This window comes from Cervus canadensis, chromosome 28 (assembly GCF_019320065.1).
Source record: "Cervus canadensis isolate Bull #8, Minnesota chromosome 28, ASM1932006v1, whole genome shotgun sequence".
Lineage (NCBI taxonomy): Eukaryota > Metazoa > Chordata > Mammalia > Artiodactyla > Cervidae > Cervus > Cervus canadensis.
Genome location: NC_057413.1, coordinates 2,054,851 through 2,075,359, shown reverse-complemented (window position 1 = coordinate 2,075,359; position 20,509 = coordinate 2,054,851). Strand labels below are relative to the sequence as shown.

Below are 20,509 nucleotides of genomic sequence, written 5' to 3'. Positions count from 1 at the left end.
TGTGGAAAACAGCTTCTTCCCAGCTCACAAGGCAAACGGGAGGTAAAGATAAACTTGGATGAAAACTTGGATGAAAGCTGACGATGTGATATAGGCGAGTCACTGGAGCCAGCTGAGCAAAACGTGGAGATGGTGATTGTGTGTGAGGGTGCGTTGGGGGTGTGTGGGGGGGACACGCCCCTCCGTCAAGTTGCGTCATGTGACCGGCAACCGGCCCTCGGCCCCCACCGTTTCTGCCGAGATTCTTTAGACTTTCTAGAAGCCCAAAGGGCCGAAAGGCCTCGCCCTGGGTCTGTCCACCCCGCCTCAGGCGATGTGAGGTCGCCCAAGACACTCTGCAACCGAGTTCCAAAGCCTGAACTAACTTCCGATTCTGGAACTCTGGCTTGAAGTTACCACCCAATGAGGACCATCCTGCGGAGCAGGCGGCCGAGACCCCCTGTTCTCCCCCGGGCAGCTGCCCGGGTCCACTCCCGAAACCCCTCGGCTCAGCACGCGCCCAGCGCAGGCGGGGACGCTCTTCCCCGGGGCCCTATCAACCGCCGCCGGCCCGGCCCGCTTCTGAGCAGCGGGTTCCCTCTCCCTCCGGGGGTGGGGGCCCTGGGGGCTGGCGCGGGCCCGCGGCGGCGTCTGTCCCCTGCCGCGTCCGGGCAGAGGCGCGACTGGAATGCGCGGGGGACGCGGGGCGGGCGGCTCCGGCCTCGGGCCCGGCCCGGGGTGGACGTGCGGGCGGCAGGAACTCGCCAGACAGTCCCGGCGCCGGGTCCCCGGAGCGGTGCGCCCCGCCGCACGTAAATTCAGCTTCCACCCCCGCAGGTCAGGTGGGGTGCGTAGCCCCCCAACCCGAGAGTTTCCCAGGATCGAGAAACGAGAGGTGAACAGTCGCCACCCGAGGCCCGGCCCAGTCTCTTCCGGGCCGGGCCGGCGGCTCACAGCCCGGGGAGGGGGGTGGCGGGCGGGCGGGGCGCGGAGGCGGGGCCGGCGCTCGGGTTTCCGCTCCGCCCAGCGGCCCGGGGACCCGCGGCCCCAGCGGCGCGGGCTCTGGAGGCGGCGCGGGGCGCGGCGGCCAGGCCACCCCTCCGCCCGGGGGCGGGGACGGCGGAGGCGCACTCGGCCTCGACGTCGGGACCGCGCCGCTCGCGGTGGGAAGCGCCTTATAAGCCCGTGGCCGCGCCACCCCGGAGAGCGCGCGTACTCCGGCCCCGGGCGGGCCCCTACCAAGCCGGTCTCCGGTCAGGTTAGGGGAGTACCCCGACCCGGCCCCGACCTCGGGCAAACCCGGACTCCGCACAGACTCCGGATCGCTCCGAGTCTGGACAGACCTCGGACGGACCCCGGCCCGGGATAGATCCCGACTGCAGACGGCTCCCGGCCCCGGACGGACCCCGCGCGGACCCCGGCCGCGGGTGGACCCCGGACAGATCCCGGATCGCTCCGACTCTGGACAGACCTAGGACGGACCCCGGCCCCGCATAGACTCCGGCCGCCGGTGGACCCCGGACAGACCTCGGCCCGGGATAGATCCCGGCTGCAGACAGCTCCCGGCCCGGGACGGACCGCGGCCGCGGGGGGACCCCGGCCCCGGACGGACCTCGCGCGGACCCCGGCCGCGGGGGGACCCCGGCCGGGCCGGGCGCGCTCCTGCCGGCCGGGGATGCGCGGCCCGCGGCATGGCCTCGGCGGTGTTTGAGGGCACGTCGCTCGTGAACATGTTCGTGCGCGGCTGCTGGGTGAACGGCATCCGCCGGCTCGTCGTCAGCCGGCGCGGCGACGAGGAGGAGTTCTTCGAGATCCGTACCGAGTGGTCGGACCGCAGCGTGCTCTACCTGCACCGCAGCCTGGCCGACCTGGGCCGCCTGTGGCAGCGCCTCCGCGACGCCTTCCCGGAGGACCGGCCGGAGCTGGCGCGCGCGCCGCTGCGTCAAGGTGGGCGCGGGCCCGGCCTGGGGGGCTGGGGGTGTCGGGGGGCTCGGGGGACCGAGGGCCTCGAGGGCTGGGAGGCAGGAGTGGGCTCGTGTAAAGTGCGAGGGGGACCCGGTGGGGCGCTTGTTAAGCCGGAATGGCGACCCCACGGCCCCTGGCACGGGACAGGGATCCTTAGACTCCCGCCCGTCCCCGGACCGTGAAGAGCACTGGCGGGCGGGCGGCAGTCTGCGTGCGACCGCGGCAGGCGGGACCGGCGCGGCCGGAGGGGCTGCGGGAGCGTTGGGGAAGAGTTAAGGACAGCGTCCCGCGGGGGGCGCGCCCTGTCTGGCCCCCACCCCACCCCACGGGGCCGCTCCCCCTGTCCCCGGTGGCCGACAGCCGGAGTGTGAGGTGCCACGCAGCCTCTGTCCCTCCCCGGGAGGGGCCGCCGGGGTGGGTCCGCCTTGGGTTTGATGAACCCGGCCGCCTCCTCCAGGCCTTGTGACTTTCCTGGCTCGCGGGGACTGGGTGGCTTCCCGTTTCCTCTCCGCGGCCCACGGGCTGGCCCTGGAGGCTGGGCAGAGGAGGCTGGAGGAGAGCGAGCGGAGGCTGAAGTTGAGGCTGGAGGGCTAGGCCCCCTCCCAGCCGCGCATGCGGGACCACTTGCCCCACTGGGAAGGCGGTGTGGTCCTCTAAGCGCAGCCCAGGGGCACCTTCGGGGGCGCCTCCCTGAGGTCTTGGGACACTCTCCACCCCCCTGGTGACAGCCCCGCCTCAGAGTGAATTATCTGGGTAATTAGCTCATTCTCATGACACATCTTCTGGCAGACCATCACTTGGCAAGTCTCCCAAGGCTGGCAAGTTTGCCGGCCCTGCCCCTGGAGCCTTAGGCTGATGGCTGCTCTGGAGGGGGTTTAATGCCATCCCAAACATGGCAGCAGTTTACCTTGACTCGCTGCTCGGGTGTGTGTGTGTATTATTGTATTTTCAGTGTATCAAATGGATGCCCAAATCAGGAAGCTTAGATGACGGAACAGCACTTTAGTCCATGCCTTACATCTCTGGAACGGGGAGGGCCGTAAGCAAACAGGAGCCCCCGAGAGCTAGCCAGAGTCTGCCCTCCACTTATCTCCTCATGCCCTCCCGGGTCTCCGGGTCTCCCCGTCAGAGGAGCCTGCTCAGCGCTGCTCCAGGCTGGCTCCTCCCCTTAGCGCAGGACTGCACACCCACCTTCCCTGTGCGTGCTCGCGTGTTCCGGGTCTGGCAGGAGCAAGCCCTCCAGGGATGTGGCTTCAGTTGTCACCCTCAGCAGCTTCTGACGGGGGTCACAGGCGGTGGGGAGGAAGGCGCAGCTTCAGTTGTCTTGGGACCTGGTGAGGAAACGGCCTTCCACGGAGCAGAAGGCGGGTGAGTGTGAGGCATGTGACCCGCCATACACACACACACCCACTGTGCACACACATGCCCACATTGTGCAGAAGGCGGGTGACTGTGAGGCACGTGACCCGCTGTGCACACCCCCACCCCCATGCATACACGCACCCCCCATCGTGCACACACATACACACCCATCATGCACACATACAACTGCCTTGCACACATACGTCCCCATCATGCACACCCCCACACACCGGGCACATGTACGCCCCCATTGTGCACACACACCCCATCGTGCACACACACCTGCCTTGCACACACACACTCCCATCATGTACACACATACCTGCTCCTATAGTGCACACCCACACCTGCCGTGCACACGCACACTCCCATCATGCACACACACACCTGCCTTGTACATGCACACTCCCATCATGCACACACACACCTGCCTTGCACACGCACACTCCCATCATGCACATACACACCTGCCTTGCACACACACACTCCCATCATGCACATACACACACCTGCCTTGCACATGCACGCTCCCATCGTGCACATACACACCTGCCTTGCACATGCATGCTCCCATCATGCACATACACACCTGCCGTGCACACCCACACCCGCCGTGCACACGCACGCTCCCAGCTCTGTCTGTGTGTGCAAGCTGCACTGGGTCAGTCCTGAGTTTCCGAAGTGTCAGCATGGACTGCCTCTGCAGAGTGGGCCACCCACAGGGAGGCAGGAAGAGAGTGGTCACCAGGGAGAAACCAAGACGCAGAAGGGATCTCAGCTGCGTTTAAGCGTCTGAAGGGGAAAATCAGACGTGGGTATTACGTGTGGTGGGGTGCGGGGCAGTTAGGTGAGGACCAGGGTCAGGTGTGCACGCTCTCTAACGGCCCGTGATGGGCTGTGGGAAGCATCTTCTCGGTTGCGTCCTGACAGTCGAGACCAGCGGGAAGACCGCCATCTGACTGGGGGGCCTCCTGCGAGGCCAGCTCAGCGCCTCTGGGGCCGAGGAGGGGCGACATTAACCCCCTGTCTGGGTCTCAGTTCTCTGCTTGGAGGCAAGCCGCTGCCCCCAGCACCACCTGAGTGTGTTGTACACCCACGGGAAGGCCTTTTCCTTCCCTCAGTCCTCGTAAGTCCAAGGAAGTTGTTTGCTAGGTAAAATACATCAAAGAAGAGTTCACTTTATTTCCAGGCAGATTTACTGTTGGCAGAAAAAGATGGACTGGATGTCCAAACCATACACGCAAAAGGCATCCAGAAGTGTGTGTTGTGTTGAGATGGCAGGTTTTCTCAGTATAATTCCCCATCAGAGGCCCTCAGTTTAAACTTACTGCATGTTTCTGGGCTGGGTTAGATTGGCCCTCTTGTCTCTTTCAAAAGTTCTGTGAGCAAGTCTGGCTTCCAGAGCTCATCCTGGCCGCTCGTGGCTGTTGTCAGCGGAGGACTGGACACCTCCAGGGCACGGGGCAGCCCTGGCCCCGACCTGCCCCTTAGGTTCCGCGTGCACTCGGGATGCCGAGACCTCTGTCTTGGTCGCTGGGGAGCTGCGGTGGGAGCGTGTTCTGTGCAGCGTGTGTACCGCCCCTTCCTTCTGCACGCGCTGGTGTTGCCTTGGCCGTCTGTCTGTGGACTGCGTGTGTTTCCAGTGAGGTGGTAAACTCCTGTGTGCAATGGCGGCTCAGAGCTCACCGGCCGCCTCCCTGGCCTCCCGTCTGGGCGAGGCGGCCCTCGGGACTTGTCTTGCTTCCTCTGTCCTTTTCCTTGGCATCTTGACCTTACGCTCCTCTGCATCCGGATCTGATGCCCGCGTCCTTGCTTCCTTGTCCCCCTGCCAGGGGAGGGAGGCGGCTGCTTCCTGGGCATGTTGTTATCTCTGGGTGACTGAGGCGTCCCTCTCTGCTTTTTCCCACACTCTGACACAGATGGGCCAAGTCTCCAGCTGACATCCCCTCTGCGTAACACATTGGTTCAGGGCTTCCTGACCAGATGTGGCAGGGTCGCTTGCCTGTTATATCACTCACGTCTGGAAAGGTTTACGCTTTAAAAGACAATCATGCAGAATTTCCCAATGACTACTTGGAGTTTTTGGACTATTTTGATCATTTTTTTTAATAGCACCCCATTTCAGACCTTATACAGTCATCTCCGTAGTGAGAGATTCTGTTTCCAAAGTGGTCGGGTAATCTTTGTTTCCTGATTACTGTAATACCAACACTTTGGCTTTGTGTTCACTCCGCGAGTATCTCCCAGCCGCCTCCCCTGTGCCCGGCAGCTTCTAGATGCTAAGGACGCAGCAGAGAACAAAACAGACAAACCACTTCCCTCCTGATTCTGTGTCTCGGTTAGAAGAATCTGATAATAGTCAAGATAAGTTAAAAGTATGGTAGATGGTTGTACATGTTCAGAAGAAAGGAATTTGAGGAGGGAAGGAGAGGAGCTGTGACTTGTTGGGGCAGGTGAAGGGTTCACTTTTAGATGGGCCAGTGGGGGGAGGGGGCAGTAAGGGATGTGAGTGCCTGGGATGGGGCTGCCAGCGCACGTGCAGAGGCCCTGAGGCGGGCGTGAGCCCAGGTATCTGGGTAGGGAGAGAACTGCTGTGGCTGGAGGGCAGGTGGAAGGTGGGGAGTGGGCAGATTGTGCTCAGCGTGAGGCTCTTGCTGGGGATGGAGAGCTGGGAGTGGAGGGACCTGATGGACGGGCAGTCTGGCTGCCGTGCTGAGAAAGGCCGGAGGACCAGGAGAGGCACCTGGGATGATGTGTGTGTGTGTTGGTCACTCAGCTGTGCCCTGCTCTTTGTCACCGCGTGGACTGTAGCCCACGGGCTCCTCTGTCCATGGGACTCTCTAGGCAGGAATACTGGAATAGGTTGCCATTCCCTTCTCCAGGGGAACTTCCCAACCCAGGGATCGAACCTGGGTCTCCTGCATTGCAGGCAGATTCTCTACCCTTTGAGCCACCAGCGAAACCTGGGGAAGGTGTGGGACGTGGTCGAACACGGCTGGTCTGGGAGGGAGACCCTGGGCTTTACTGAGAGGCCAGACGTGCCTGTCGGGGGCGTCGGGTGAGGCAGAATGCCGACGGGAGGAGCTGACTGAGCGCAGAGGCTTAGCGTTTCTCCAAGGCAGGCCCCTCCTGGAGAGCCTGCGTGTGTGCTAGGGTGTCGTCCGTTCGCCCTTGTCCCCGGGGGACATGGATCTGCCTGCGTGCTCTCTGACCCTCTGTCAGACACGGGGTGGAGGGAAGGTGTCCAGCACCTACCAGCAGGGCCCGGACGCAGGCCTGCCGGCCAGGACGCCCCCAACCACCGACAACTCCGGGGACGGCGTGCGCTCCCAGGCCCTGCTCTCAGGCAGCTCCATGCTTTCCCCTCACTGGGGGGAGATCGCTGTCCGATTTGGGGGCCAACTGCAGGACCCCCGAGTTCACTTTCCTTGTGAAAGTGGCTGAGGATGCAGCGGCGGCCGCAGGGCTCCAGGCCGCGGAGCAGTGGCAGGAAGGCCGCCTTCTCCTGCCCTGCCTGCTCCCGGCGCGGCCCCCAGCCCGGCCTCCCTGCAGGGGGTCCCCCTCTTCCAAGGAGGGGGCCGTTTTCCCTTCTCTGGGGCGTTTTGGGGAATCTCTCTGCTTCACAGATCTATTTTTGAACCTCTTCCGTACACAGGGCTCCTGGCTCGGGCTGCCAGGCTCTGCCGCCCCCGGTCCCGAGGCGGCCACACCCGCCTCCTGGGAGTCGCTGCCCCCTCCCTTCCGAGCGCTGTGTTCCTCCCCGAACCCGCGCCCGGCCATCGCTCCGAGCCCCCTGTCCACGCCCCGGACACTGCGTGCCCCGTTGGTGGCATGTGGCCCCGTGGCCTCAGCTGCACTGTGGACCCCGGTGCCCCGGGCCAGTTCCCAGTCGGGGAAGGAGCTGTCGGAAGCTCACGGCCGTCGCTGGCTCTGGAGCTTCCCCGCCGCGGTCACCTCCCACCAGGTGTCCATGTGAAGGCCTGGCTCTGCCTCTCAGCCCCGGGCCCTGCTGGTAGCATCTGGCTGCCCTGGGGCTGGCTCCCAGGATGTGGTCCTCTTCTCTTTGTAAAACAAGAGTGGGCCTGCCGCGACTCCGCCGTGTGTTTTTATCCACGCTTTCCCAAGATGCCGAAGGTGCCTGTGGCTGGGGGGCTTCAAAGCCAGGGAAGGTGGGTGAGCGGTGAGAGGCGACGGCAGACCCCTGAGACGCGGGCTGGGTGTGCCCGCTCCGTGGGGCTCCGCCTGGAGCTGCAGGAGGGGCCGAGGGAGCGATGACCCCCGTGGGGACCCCGGGCCCTGGTGCAGCCCAGCGGCCGTCAGCAGTGAGTTGGGGACCGTGAGCGAGGACTCGGTGTTACCGGGGCTTGGTATCATCATCCCACTAAAATTGTCCTTATTGGCGCTTTTGTTCACGTTTACTTCCCTGGGTAACCGGAGACTTCCCCCAGTCCTTCTGGTCGTCAGCGCTGAAAAGAGGGTCCCGTGAAGTCCCCTGCCGCGCCCCCTCAGACGCCTCCCCGCGGTCACATCGGGCGCACGGTCTTGTGGCCAGTGCCGTCACCTGACCTGACGCAGCCCGGGGCTCCCTGTTGGAGGGCCTGGCCTGGGGCGGGTGCTGTTTATTCCCTAAATTCCTCCCGAGTTTTAAGGAGGACTAAAGCTCAGCGAGTGGCTCCCTAGGCATGCTGAGTCTGAGGTCCAGTAAGGAATTCTGCTCGTGGTTGGAGGAGAAGGAGGCGGCCTGGGGAAGGAGGGCTCGGTGGGAGGGGAGCACCTCACAGGCGTGGGAAGACGCCAACAGGAAGTCTTCCCTCAGCCGGGCCCCGGGTGTCCGGACGCGTTGCCTGGTGTGTGCCCTTCTGTCTCCACTGCCTGCTTTCCCTGCCCGTCCTCGTCCTAGGGAGGATCGGGGGAGAAACTCCTGGCCTCCAGTGTCACCGTGAGCGTCACTGGGCCAGGGAGGCCGACGGGGAGGACCGAGCCTCGTGTGCAGCTGGGGGAGCTCCGGGCAGAGACCCGAGCCCCACCCCTCGGGCGGGAGGCCGCAGGCCACCTGGGGAGAGCGGGCTGCGGTCTGGACGCTGAGTGTAACGAAGAAGAATCACCTGGGTTCACTCTCGAGCTCATCGAGTGAGTCCTCACTGCTTTTTCCCTGACCGTCTATACAGACAACACATATTTAGGAGGTTATCATGGGGGATTTTCCTGGAAAATTTAAAACGCTTTGTTTCCAAAATTTGTGTTACACTCCCTGGTGGCTCAGTGGTAAAGAATCTGCCTGCCAATGCAGGAGACGCAGACTCGCTCCCTGGGTTGGAAAAAACCTCCTGGAGAAGGAAATGGCAACCTACCTCGGTGTTCTTGGCTGGAAAAGCCCAAGGACAGAGGAGCCTGGCGGGCCACAGTCCACGGGGTCGCCAAGAGTCAGACACGACACAGCGGCTACAGGAACTAGCAGCTTTTTGAAGCATGTGCATCTCTTGTGCAGGCAAGGTGACCCTGCATTCCTCACCTCGTCCAGCCCGTCTGCTTCTCTGGACAGCGAGGGCTGGACTTCTGAAACGCAGTGTCTTACTTGATTCAGCCGGGGAGTTCACGTCACAGAAGATTTCCCCCGGGGCTCTGTCGTGGGTCTCCACTCGAGGGACTTGCACTCTCTGGGTAACAGACTTGCCTTCCCGGCTGAGAGAAGGATCAGTGTTCACACCCAGAATTGAAGGGGCCCCAGGCGCTCAGCTGGATTCAGCCCCGAGCCCGGCCCTGGAGGCTGGCTCGGTCACCGGAGCCTCCGCCAAGGAAGTGGGACGTGGGGCCAGGTGTCTGCGGCGAGGACGCTGGTCTGTGTCTGCTCAGAGCCTGACCTTTGTGCTCCGACCAGCGTGTTCAGCTTGGGTTCTGAGAATGAGTCGGCGTTCGTATAAAGACCTACCCTGGAACTCACAGAAGCTCATGTCGTGGTCTCGCATCTCAAGGCTGCACCAGTTTGGACAGAAGGGGCCCCCTGGCTGCTGTAGCCTGAAAGTTAACCCCCAAAAAGGATGTGAAATCAACATACTGAAATTTACATACGGTCGTGTTATCAGTCTTCGGGTTTCAAATTGTTAACTGTTCTGGGCGACGTCTGGATGAATTTCTCATGTCAGAAGCTGTGTAGAGTGAACTTTTAAAATCGAGGTTGTATCGCTGACTGTGCTTTATCAGAAATGAGACAATTTTCCGGGACGGTGAAGTGTTCCAAGTCAGTTTCCTGTGAGGACAACGTGGATGTGGCGGGTCCTCACGGGCTGCTGGAGCCCTCTGCTGGCTGGCCCTGGAATGACAACAGCCCATAATCAAGAAGCCTTGGCGTTTCTCTGTCCACCCTTGCGAATTCAAAACCATCTTACCTCTTGGAGTTTTTAGAACCGTGATCTCAGACAGTAAAACTGAGTCAAACAAGAGCCCCACAGTTTTTGCTCCGCCAACAATTTTTGGAATACAAAAGCTAACGTTCCTAGATAGTCCCAAATTATTGTACGTCAGCTCATTTTTGAAAATAAAATTTTAAATCCTTCCTGTAAACAAGTGACATTTGGAAGAGCGGTACCAGCCCGTAATAGCCAAAGCTGTCGGTCACAGAGGAGGAACAGAGCAGGTAGACCAGGAAGCCCCGGGCTGTGGGTGCTTGGTCTGGGGTCTTGATGTGCCATCTGTCCTGGGCGATGCGGGCTCCAGCTGCCCGTTATGTCCCCACCCACCCCCACCTCCTACCACCCCCACCTCCCCACCTACTTTACAAATTACCAAAGGGCAGTGATGTCCAGGCCCAGGAGAGGAGGGAAATGTGGGCCCGGAGTTTGGAGAGGGCCTGGCTCTTGGAGGCCATGTGGCTGGTGGTGACCCCGCCCTGCCCTGATGTGAGGTTGGGACAGGGGCTCTGCAGGGGCCGGGGGGGCAGCCTCTCAGAGGCACCCAGCGGAATCTATTGCTTGTGAATCTCCACCTTCGGCCACAGCCCCCCCGCCCTGGGAAGAGGCCAGAGTCCTGGTCATTCAGGGGGATGGGTTCCCTCGGAGGAAGGAGGACTTGCCTCAGGAACGCTGGTCCCAGTCGCCTTGGTGGTCTCTGGGCACCTGTTTTGGGGAAATCAAAGTGCCCCAGCTAAAAGCCAGAGCATCACACAATCGTCTGTCCCTCTGTTCTTGCCAGAGGGATTCCGGCAGCTTCTTTCCCCGTTGAAATGTCTTCAGCCCCTCTTGTCTTGAAGTGTGTTTTCGTTTCCTAGGAGCGCCATTTGGCTTCCCCTCTGGGGCTTCCCAGGTGGCGCTAGTGGTAAAGAACCCGTCTGCCAATGCAGGAGGTGTAAGAGACAGGGGGTCAGCCCCTGGGTTGGGAGGATCCCCTGGAGGAGGACACGGCAACCCACTCCAGGATTCTTGCCTGGAGAATCTCGGACAGAGGAGCCTGGCGGGCTGCAGTCCACGGGGCTACAGAGACTCAGACTCTACGGAGAGGCTCCGCCCACCTGGTGGGGTCTCATTGTCTGTAAGACAGCTCACAGGATATGGCTCTGAATATCATCTGTAGCTCCTGGGAAGAAACTAAAGCTCCTTGACTATGCTTAGTGACTGTGTCATTACTATTTAGTTTCCTTTGACTGTTTTCCTTTTTTTTTCCTGCTTGTTCCTACGTCTCTGATTAAGCTTATTCATTGCCTAAAGTTTTTCCACAGACAGAATTCAGGCTGAGGACATGGGCGGGGCGAGAACCGCAGGGTCCTACTCAGAATGAGGGTGTGGGGTCACAGGGTACGAGCTGATGAGGTGCGCTGGGGAGGGTCCCCAGGGTCTGTGCCCCGAGCCGGAATGCTGGTGTGTTCCCGAAGTCTGAGGAGGCACTTGTTGCCTTTCTCTGCTTCCTTCTGGAAATGTCACCAGGAAGGTAGAGCTACAGGGCACCCAGTAATCTGAATTTCAGATAAACAATGAATAGTCTTTAGTGTGTCTGTCCACGCTACCTCATTATTCACCGTGTCCAAAGTGCACGTTGAACTGGGCGTCCTGCGTGCTGCGTTCTGATTCCGGAACCCTAAAGGAAGGTCAGCAGAGAACAGAATGTGTTTGTCAACTCGGTGGCACCCTTGGTGGTTACAAACCCAACGGTGGGCTTTATGTCCTAAAAAGTGGGCATAAATGTGCTGTGTGTGTTGGCCATACGCGAGGCTAATCTTCCTGTATTGTCCTTACAGAATATAAAAACACAACTACTGTGTCATGAACCTGTGATTTAACAGCAGTATTCTAGGTGTAATAAAAACTGAAATGTGATGGTTTTATTGTCTTAGAACAAAGAAGCACTTTGTGGGGATGATTTATATAACTGTCCTCTCTCAAAACAACTTTTCAGAGAATTTTTGCAGTATCCTTCTTTCCCTCCACAGTGGGAGAGAGATCTCAGAGGTGTGTGTGTGTGAGAACTTCTAAACAAGCACGCAGGCCTGGGAGGAGGTGTCCTGAGACCCTGAGACTCTGCCCCAGGTGTAGCTTCCTCCCTTCCTGCTGCCCCCAGCCTGCCAGGCGGTGGTGGGGCGGGCAGCCTGGGAGAGAGGGGTGCCTCAGGCCCGTCTCTCTGCCGACGGCTGGGGCGCCACGCAGGAGCAACATGGGGTGTGTGGACAGGAGTCTGGGTCTATGGCTTCTGGGGTCTACGGCTGGCTGTCTGGGTCCACGTGGCCGAGCGCTGGTCAGGACCAGGCAGCCCGCTGAGCAGCAGACCCCGGGTGAGCCGGTGAGGGGCCTGGCCTGTCTCCAGGGAGTTCAGGGACCAGCTCCTGACCTTGGCTGGACATTCTCGACGCCAGCTGATGCGAGGGCCCCCGCTCAGCCTGGACTTTCAGAACCGCCCTGTGTCTGGGGCGCCCCTGGCTTCCATGGACCACGTGTTCTGGAGCCTCTGAATTTCAGTCAGGCAGTTTAGGAAGTTAATTTTATCTCAATGTGGACTTAGTGAGTTGCCCACAAAATAAACAGCCTTTCTCCTATCAAACAAAACCGGAATTTCTGAAAACTGAGATTCAGTGACTGGAAGTAGTTCCAGGACGCCAGCCTCTGTGGTTAGGATCCTGGATCACGCGAAATGCCCTGGGAATCTGAGTTGTTCTTTCCCTGGGAAGCTGATGTGAACGACCGGTCTTGGGAAGGTCGGTGCTCCTCTGCACAGCTCACGGGGAGACGGAAACACACCCGAATCTCTGTGCAGTTCAGTCCAGTCGCTCAGTCGTGTCCGACTCTTTGCCACCCCGTGGACTGCAGCACGCCAGGCCTCCCTGTCCATCACCAACTCCTGGAGCTTGCTCAAACTCACGTCCGTCGAGTCGGTGATGCCATCCAGCCATCTCATGGTCTGTCACCCCCTTCTCCTCCTGCCTGTTAGCTCTCGCATTTTAAAGACAAAGTACTGTGCTCTCTAATAGCCAGTCAAGACTGCTGGTAACTGGAATGAGGGGTGGAAGCTCAGACTCCTGGAAGATGCCGTGAGTCATGGCCATGCTGGTTTTCTCTGAGTAAAGAGCTGATTTCCCCCTTCTGAACCCCACAGCTAAATGACTTCTCTCGTATGGGCTCCTGGGGCCCTGTGGTCGCCTTGGCTGTGTCACTGGGGGCAGCGGGGAGGCAGTCTCCCTGGCTGCAGCCACCACCCTGGAGGGGCCGAGCTCCGGCCCTGCCCACTGTCCAGGGTGTGGACGGAGCTGGCCTGACGGTCCCACGAGGAGAAGCCTTCGGTGGTCTCCCTGTGGCTCTCAGACGGCCCCTCTTCAGCACACACCTTCATCACTCTTTGGGTCGCTGAAACCTGAACTGAGGCTGAGGAACGGGCTCTCGGGGCAGGACTGAGCCCACGTGGGGCTGAGCGCCCTTCCCAGAGGTCTTCTGTGGAGGGCGACCGCAGGGTGGCGTCCCCACTCGGGGATGCCTGCTGGTCTGTGTTTCATTTGGGAGCCCACATCCTGGTCTGCTTCTCTGATGGAGGCATTTCTGCTTCGACCCCAGGACTGGTTGCCATAAAGGACGCCCATGATATCGAGACCAGGCTTAACGAGGTGGAGAAGCTTCTCAAGGCCATCATCAGCATGCCTCGCAAGGTGGGGGCGCAGCGGGGGTGCTGGTGGGCAGGTGGGTTGGCGGGCGCCCTCCTGGAGGCCTGGGGGGTGGGGCGGGGCCAGGAGCCAAGGAGAGAGCGCCTCCTTGGGCTCTGGGAGCTTCAGTGTTTTCTCCCTTGGGAAGAAGCGGAAGCAAGGGGCTCACAGTTTACTGGAAAGTGAGGCGGACGTGTGTGAAACGCCGGCACAGGCCTGGCACACGGTCCCCGTCCCACCTGCCCCGGGCCCCGAGCCCCCCCAGCCCCTGGCCCATCGCCTCCGTCCCGCGGGAGGAACGTGTGTAGGAAGGAACGTGTGTAGGAGGAACGTGTGTAGGAAGGAACGTGTGTAGGAGGAACGTGTGTAGGAGGGAACGTGTGTAGGAGGGAACGTGTGTAGGAGGAGCGTGTGTGTGTAGGAGGAGCGTGTGTAGGAAGGAACGTGTGTAGGAAGGAACGTGTGTAGGAGGAGCGTGTGTAGGAGGGAACGTGTGTAGGAGGGAACGTGTGTAGGAGGAGCGTGTGTAGGAGGAACGTGTGTAGGAGGGAACGTGTGTAGGAGGAGCGTGTGTGGGAGGGATCGTGTGTAGGAGGAGCGTGTGTGGGAGGGAACGTGTGTAGGAGGAGCGTGTGTAGGAGGAGCGTGTGTAGGAGGAGCGTGTGTAGGAGGGAACGTGTGTAGGAGGAGCGTGTGTGGGAGGGAACGTGTGTAGGAGGAGCGTGTGTAGGAGGGAACGTGTATAGGAAGGAACGTGTTTCCTCCCAGTACTCCAGGTCAGAAGTCGTGCTCACCTTCTTCGAAAGATCGCCCCTGGATCAGGTGTTAAAGAATGACAACGTGCATAAAATTCAACCCAGCTTTCAGAGTCCGGTGAAGATCTCAGGTGAGACCCGCAGGGGAGGCGCGGGGTGGGTGTGGGGACAGCGCTGCCGTGGGCGGCCGAGGGGTCCGGAAACCTTCCCCGCCCACTGTCCACGTGCTGGGCATGCCTGCCTCCTCAGGACCCAGAAAGCAGACCCGACAGGACAGAGGCGGAGGGGAGGAGCTGCTTCCAGATCTTGTGAAACGATGTGCTTCTCCCTGCTGGCCTGCGGCTTGCACGCTGCCTGCTTCCAGAGATGTATAAATCGAAACTTACTTAAAAAAAGCAGTCTATGAGGAAAGCATTAATGAGGCATTTTGAAGCGAATGGCTGGAATCCATCATCCAGCCTGCAACAATGCGAGTTCAGCTCGCGCGGCATTGCCTTTGTTCTGGGCTTTAGGGCAGGTGGGACAGAAAGGGACGCTCGGCTTGGGGCTCCTCAGTCCGGGCCTTGGGCCGCGCCTTCTGGCAACAGTCAGCAGTGGTAGGAGATGGTCCTGCAGGTCTCCGGAGAGCGAGGGGAAGCCAGGCCTCAGCCCGCTGCCAGCTTCCTCTGATCTGCATCAGTACAGCGCCATACTCTTTCCTCGGTGCTGCAGGTGAGGCTCTGAGGAGCGTTTGTAGGGAGAGGTCTGTCCCAGGAGCCCGGGGACTTGTCCGGGCCCGGGCGAGGTCCTGCAGGACCACCCCCTCGGGGGACGCGGAGGCTGCTCCCGCCGGAGGTAGGATGTACCTTCCTTGTTCACTGAGTGGCGAAATGAACGAATCCAGACGAGAAGAGGATCAGTTCAGAAGTCCTTTCTAGGACACGGTTCCTGACGGCAGCGCCGCCAGCCCCTGAGGTCCTGGCTGCCAAGAGCGGCCCTACTCCCCAGTCTTGGCCCATGTCGGGGTGTGCACAGACTCGGGGGTCCCCAGGCACGGAGTCTCCAGCAGCCAGGCCTCCCCGCCTCGGGGACGCGTCGTCAGTACCCACGTGGGCCACCCCGGGTCTGACTTCCTGGCTCTTTGACTTGGTGATCTCCTGTGGTCCTGGGCAGGCCGGGATGTGGCCCCTCTGGGTCTCCCGTCACTGCAGCTTCTGGCACCTCTGACGTGGCCTCTCTGGAGGCGATGCCGCCTGGGGGGCAGCCCTGCCTTGGCGCACACTCAGGCCTCCGGGTTGACCCGCTAGGGGCCAGGGCTCCACTAGGTGGCATCAGGTGCTTGTGGCATAGGGACCAGCCGCCTCCCAGGGCCTTGGTTCTGACAAGTGCTCTGGCCCCTTTGGCAAGGCTTTGGGTCAATGGAACCGGAAACATTCGTCACCCCATGTTAATCTGAAAGCTTGTTACCATCTCTAAGAAAACTGTGCAGCTTAAAACGAAGCATACACCTCAGCCTTTATCTGGTTACTTAGATGAATTGATATCAGCCACAAAACCCAGAGTATTAAGGTTTGCGAAGCCTGGAAATATAATTTAATTTTTTATTAGCCAGGCATTTGTACAGTCTCAGCCTTAATTTTCACCAGCGTTTGTTAGATTCTTTATAAAAACTATCTCATTTAACGCCCCCCCCCCCAGCCCCCCAGAGCCCCTTAGGATAGACACTGTTATTCCCATTTTACAGGCTGCTGCTGCTGCTGCTAAGTCGCTTCAGTCGTGTCTGACTCTGTGCGACCCCATAGATGGCAGCCCACCAGGCTCCCCCGTCCCTGGGATTCTCCAGGCAAGAACACTGGAGTGGGTGGCCATTTCCTTCTCCAATGCATGCAAGTGAAAAGTGAAAGTGAAGTCGCTCAGTCGTGTCCAACTCTTAGCAACCCCATGGACTGCAACCTACCAGACTCCTCCGTCCATGGGATTTTCCAGGCAAGAGTACTGGAGTGGGTTGCCATTGCCTTCTCTAATTTTACAAGCTAAAAAACAGCAAAGAGTAACCTCCTTCACAGGCTTAACTGGTAGAACTGGAGTTTCCTGGAGGCCCAGCTGGCTTCTCTTCACCAACAATTAAGGAATGATTTGTGACAAATGTGTTTTGGGGTCTGGTTCCATTTTCTAGATTCCGTGTTCTAGAACTGCAGATCTCACATTTAATAAAGACTAGGAGATTCCTATACGAGATGACTCTACTTGCAGCACTGATGTTTGTTTTCACTTGTAAGGCTCTTCCATCCCCCAATTCCCCTGGAGAGGGTGGGAGACAGGGTTTGGGGTTGTCAGCTGGCTGTGCTGGGGTCGCTGAGGTTTTACGTGCTTCCTGGGGCAGACTTGAGTCAGGTAATAAAAGCAGTGAAGAAGGTGGTCCTGGGCGCTCCCCTGCTGGTCCAGTGGTTGAGACCCACTCCCAAGGCAGGGTCCTGGGGTCGGTCTCTGGTCAGGGAACTAAGATTCCACGTGCTGCATGATATGGCTCAAAAAAATGGCTTTTTAATTTAAAAAAATGTGGCTCTGTGCTGTCCTGCGCTTCACACTGTGAGGTTGGGGTCTTTCTCCCACTCTCAGGGGTCGTGCTCCGTGGGTCTCTCCGCCCGCTCAGGCTCTCGTCAGCCTCTTCTCTGCAGCCGGTGGTGTCATTGGCCCTGATTTCTTGCTGGTTTTCGGCTCCTTCTTCTGACGCACGAGCTGTCTCAGGCGGTGGGCTCTGGCTGGGCTCAAGTGGGAGGGCAGGTCGGGGACGAGCCGCGTGCTGGTGCCGCTCACAGGGGGCGGATCCAACGGCCCTCCTGGCAGGGCCGGGGAGACGTGCACTATACCTTCTCCAGAAAGTCGGAGGAAATTTCAGCCATTACTCGGCAAACCTGACTGATGAATGTCATTTCGTCCTGGGAGGGGGAGGAGGAAGCCAGTTTTCTGTCTTTTTTGCGTAGTTTCCCTAAGTGTCTTCCTATGGAGAGAAACTGAGAACCAAGAACCTAAAATACCTATAAAGGTTAAAAGTAGATACGAAATTACAGTCTTGCTTATTTAAAAAGAGCAAATCTGTCCATGGGGATAAAATAATCTCAATGACGGTTATGGTATAAGAAATAAAAGGAAACAGTGCCCCAGACAACCAGGGCATCAGACGCCCGCTGAGACGGCAGTACGGGACGGCCTGTGGCCTGACCGGGGCAGAGGACGCTGCTCTGAGCTGTCCGCGTGCGTCAGGCGCTGCGTGGAAGACGGTGGTCACTTGGGAAAGCAGCAGGAATCTGGAGTGTGTTTTAAGCACATTTCTAAGGTGAGGTAGGTAGAAGGCCTGAGCGTGGGGCTTGCTGAGCAGGGATGGCGGCCGGGGACGAGCCCGCGTTCAGGCAGCTGCCGCCCTGCTAATGCCCCCCCAACCCCACCCCCCGGTCCCTATTCTTGGGGTCTGCGGTCTGCTGAGGGAAGGGCTGGGCACGCAGTCCAGGAAGTGTCAGCCGGAGAAGGGGGACGAGAGGAGATGCGTGAGCCCCAAATGTCAGAACTTCAAGCCCTGACGCCCTTGTGAATTACCTCCCTCATTGCTCTCGTTTTCAGAAATCATGAGGTCCAATGGATTCTGTTTAGCAAATACGGAAACGATTGTTATTGACCACAGTATTCCAAACGGCAAAGACCAGCACGGGGCCGCGGACCCGACGGAGCACCTGTAAGTGCGCTGACTGTCGCTGGCGGGTCCCCGGCTGGGTTCGCGGGTTCTGCCCTGTCTGTGCTCACAGGCCGGCTGGCTCGGGCGGGCGGGGGTCAGGCGCCCGCCCAGCCTCACCGCCTGCCTCCCCACGCAGGTTTGAGGGCGGGGGCGAGTTCCCCGCCGAGCTGGAGGACGGGGACGACCCGGCGGCCTACGTCACCAACCTGTCCTATTACCACCTGGTGCCCTTCGAGACGGACATTCTGGACTGAGGCCCCCCCAGGCGCCTCCCACGGCCCGCCCGCCCCCAAGGAGACCCATGTCTCCAACAGCTGGGAGTTGGGTCGGGGGGGTCCAGCGCCCCTGCTGCTTCTCGGGCTCTTCCCGCCTGTGTCTGCATCCCAGGACGTGCCCCATCGAGCTTGGACCGACCACAAGTGCCTGCAAGACGGCCCGGGGCCAGGACTGGACACCCGGCCCTCCCCCAGGAGGGCACCCGGCCACCCTCCCCCATGCGCCCTCCCAAGACCAGCGCACAGGATGTTTCAAGTGAGACCTTGCTGGGTCCCTGGGTTCTGGACGACACGGGGGTTGTTGTCTCACCCAGGTTTCCCGGGACCAGGATGTGTGGCTTCCAGTCCTGCGTCCTACCTTCTTCCCAGAAGCCAGGGGCTTTGTGTCAGCCCAGGGGTGTTGGCGGAACGTTGGTCGTGAGCGGGGTGTCGGCTGCAGGCACGAGGGACCCTCTGACCGGTGCCCGTGTGGGGGACACAGAGAGGAAGGAGCCCACCTGGCCTCCTGCGAGGGGTGAGGGCCCTGGGCCCTGCCCATCACCGAGCTCTCGGAGATGCAGCCGCTGCGTCAGCCTGGAAGACGGGAGCCGGAGGGTCACCGAGTGTTCCCGGCAGGTCCCCCGCTGCCCTCGGGGAGAGTCTGGGTTCTGTGTGTTCATCTCCTCACAGAGTCTACTAACGACCAGAATTTGCTCATGTAAATAATAGTAAATTATTGAGAATCCTAATTCTTTTACACAGTCTGTTTTTTAATCTATTTTCATGAAATAAAACACACTGCTCTCCTCTGATCTGTTTATCACGTGGCTCTCGTCACTGCCCCGGGGCCAGGGGACCCCGCACACGTCCCGGCCTGCTGCCCCGGCACTCGCTGTCCTTTAGGAAGTGTGTTCTTGCCCTGGGGAGTGATCTGTGCAAAAAAGAAGTGAAAGTCGCTCTGTCATGTCCGACTCGTTCGACCCCGTGGACTATCCAGTCCGTGGGATTCTCCAGGCCAGAATACTGGAGTGGACGGCCTTTCCTGTCTCCAGGGGATCTTCCCAACCCAGGGATCGAACCTGGCTCTCCCGCACTGCAGGCGGATTCTCTACCAGCTGAGCCATCAGGGAAGCCCAGGAATCCTGGAGTGGGGAGCCGAGCCCTTCTTACCAGCGGGTCTAAACTGGAAAGGAAACAGGCGATGTGTGCTTTTGACTTTGGGTCTCCCCTTCCTGCGAGCTTCCCACTGGCGGCCCCGGGCAGCTCCTCCTGTGACCCGGCGGGCAGCGTGGCCTTCCCGTGGCCCCTCCACCTCCCCGGCCTCCAGCCGTGCTCAGCTGGGGCAGCCAGCTTCCTAACAGGCAGTCGGGTGGCCAACGGGGTCGACAGCTGCCTCCTTCTCTTGGGGGTTAAATTCAGTCCTGAATGGATGGGGCCTCCTCCTGGCAGGGTTAGAATCAATCACGCTCAGCCAGTCAGCGTCCAAGTTCCAATCGCTGGTTCCTGGGTATCTTCCTCATTATCCATGTTCCACGGGGGGCTTCTCCCTAGCTGTGGGGTCTCAGTAGCGGCAGCTCCTGGAGCTCCTCAGCTCACGGGGCCCAAGTCACCCCTCAGGGCCCAGCTCAGCTCCCCAGGCCCACCTCAGCTTTCACACAGAACGCTTCACTGTTTTCCAATCAGCGTGCACCGAGATCTCTAAGGTAGTGGTCAGATTTTTGCATGTTTTCCTATAAAATACATCAGAGCATTCTCTGACTTCCTTTCTTTTTCTTTTTTTTTCCTGGAAAAACATAATCTTCTAGACCCATTTGTTGTGTGCCCAGATTTGAAAGGACCGGAAGTATACATCAGTATTTTCAAGCACGGCAGTAAACGGGGACCATGCAGACTCCTGCTGAGGACGCCACTGTGGGTGGTGGGGACTGGTATTGTGTGTGGAAGCTGCTGGTCATGGGGTGTTGTGGGCGCAAAGCGGCCAGTCCACCCAGCTCTTCACAGAAGCTGGAAATCTGACTTTCTATGTGAAGTACCCCATTTAGAAGTGCTTCAAAAAGCAAAAGTAACAAGATATGACCAAGTAAAAGAATCAGGAATTTGGGGCCTCTGGACTATCAGCTTAGGGAATTGATGCCAGAGGGCTTAGGTGGACGTGGGAAGTCTGCTCGCTGATCCACACGTCCCTGAGTGGGAAAGTCCACCAGTGAGTTGAAGCTGTTCGGTGAGGATGGAAGTTGGAGGAGAGGGAGGGAAGACATTAGATCAAATACCAGTGTAAATACCCTCGGGACCAAGACTGCAGCGCTGATGGAAAACACCTGATAGCACAAAAAGTCAGCCAACGAATTAGGAGCTTGGGGTTAGCAGATAA

General features: G+C 59.7%; 1 protein-coding gene across 1 annotated transcript; it reads left to right on the top strand.

Annotated features, from left to right (window-relative positions):
- The first annotated feature begins 1,131 nt into the window (after positions 1-1,131).
- Positions 1,132-18,950, top strand: PXDC1 (PX domain containing 1). The gene is made up of 5 exons (XM_043450131.1): positions 1,132-1,926; positions 13,335-13,426; positions 14,189-14,306; positions 17,773-17,884; positions 18,021-18,950. Exons 1-5 carry the CDS (start codon positions 1,671-1,673, stop codon positions 18,136-18,138), a joined length of 696 nt encoding a protein of 231 aa, XP_043306066.1. The 5' UTR covers positions 1,132-1,670; the 3' UTR covers positions 18,139-18,950.
- The last annotated feature ends 1,559 nt before the right edge of the window (positions 18,951-20,509 follow it).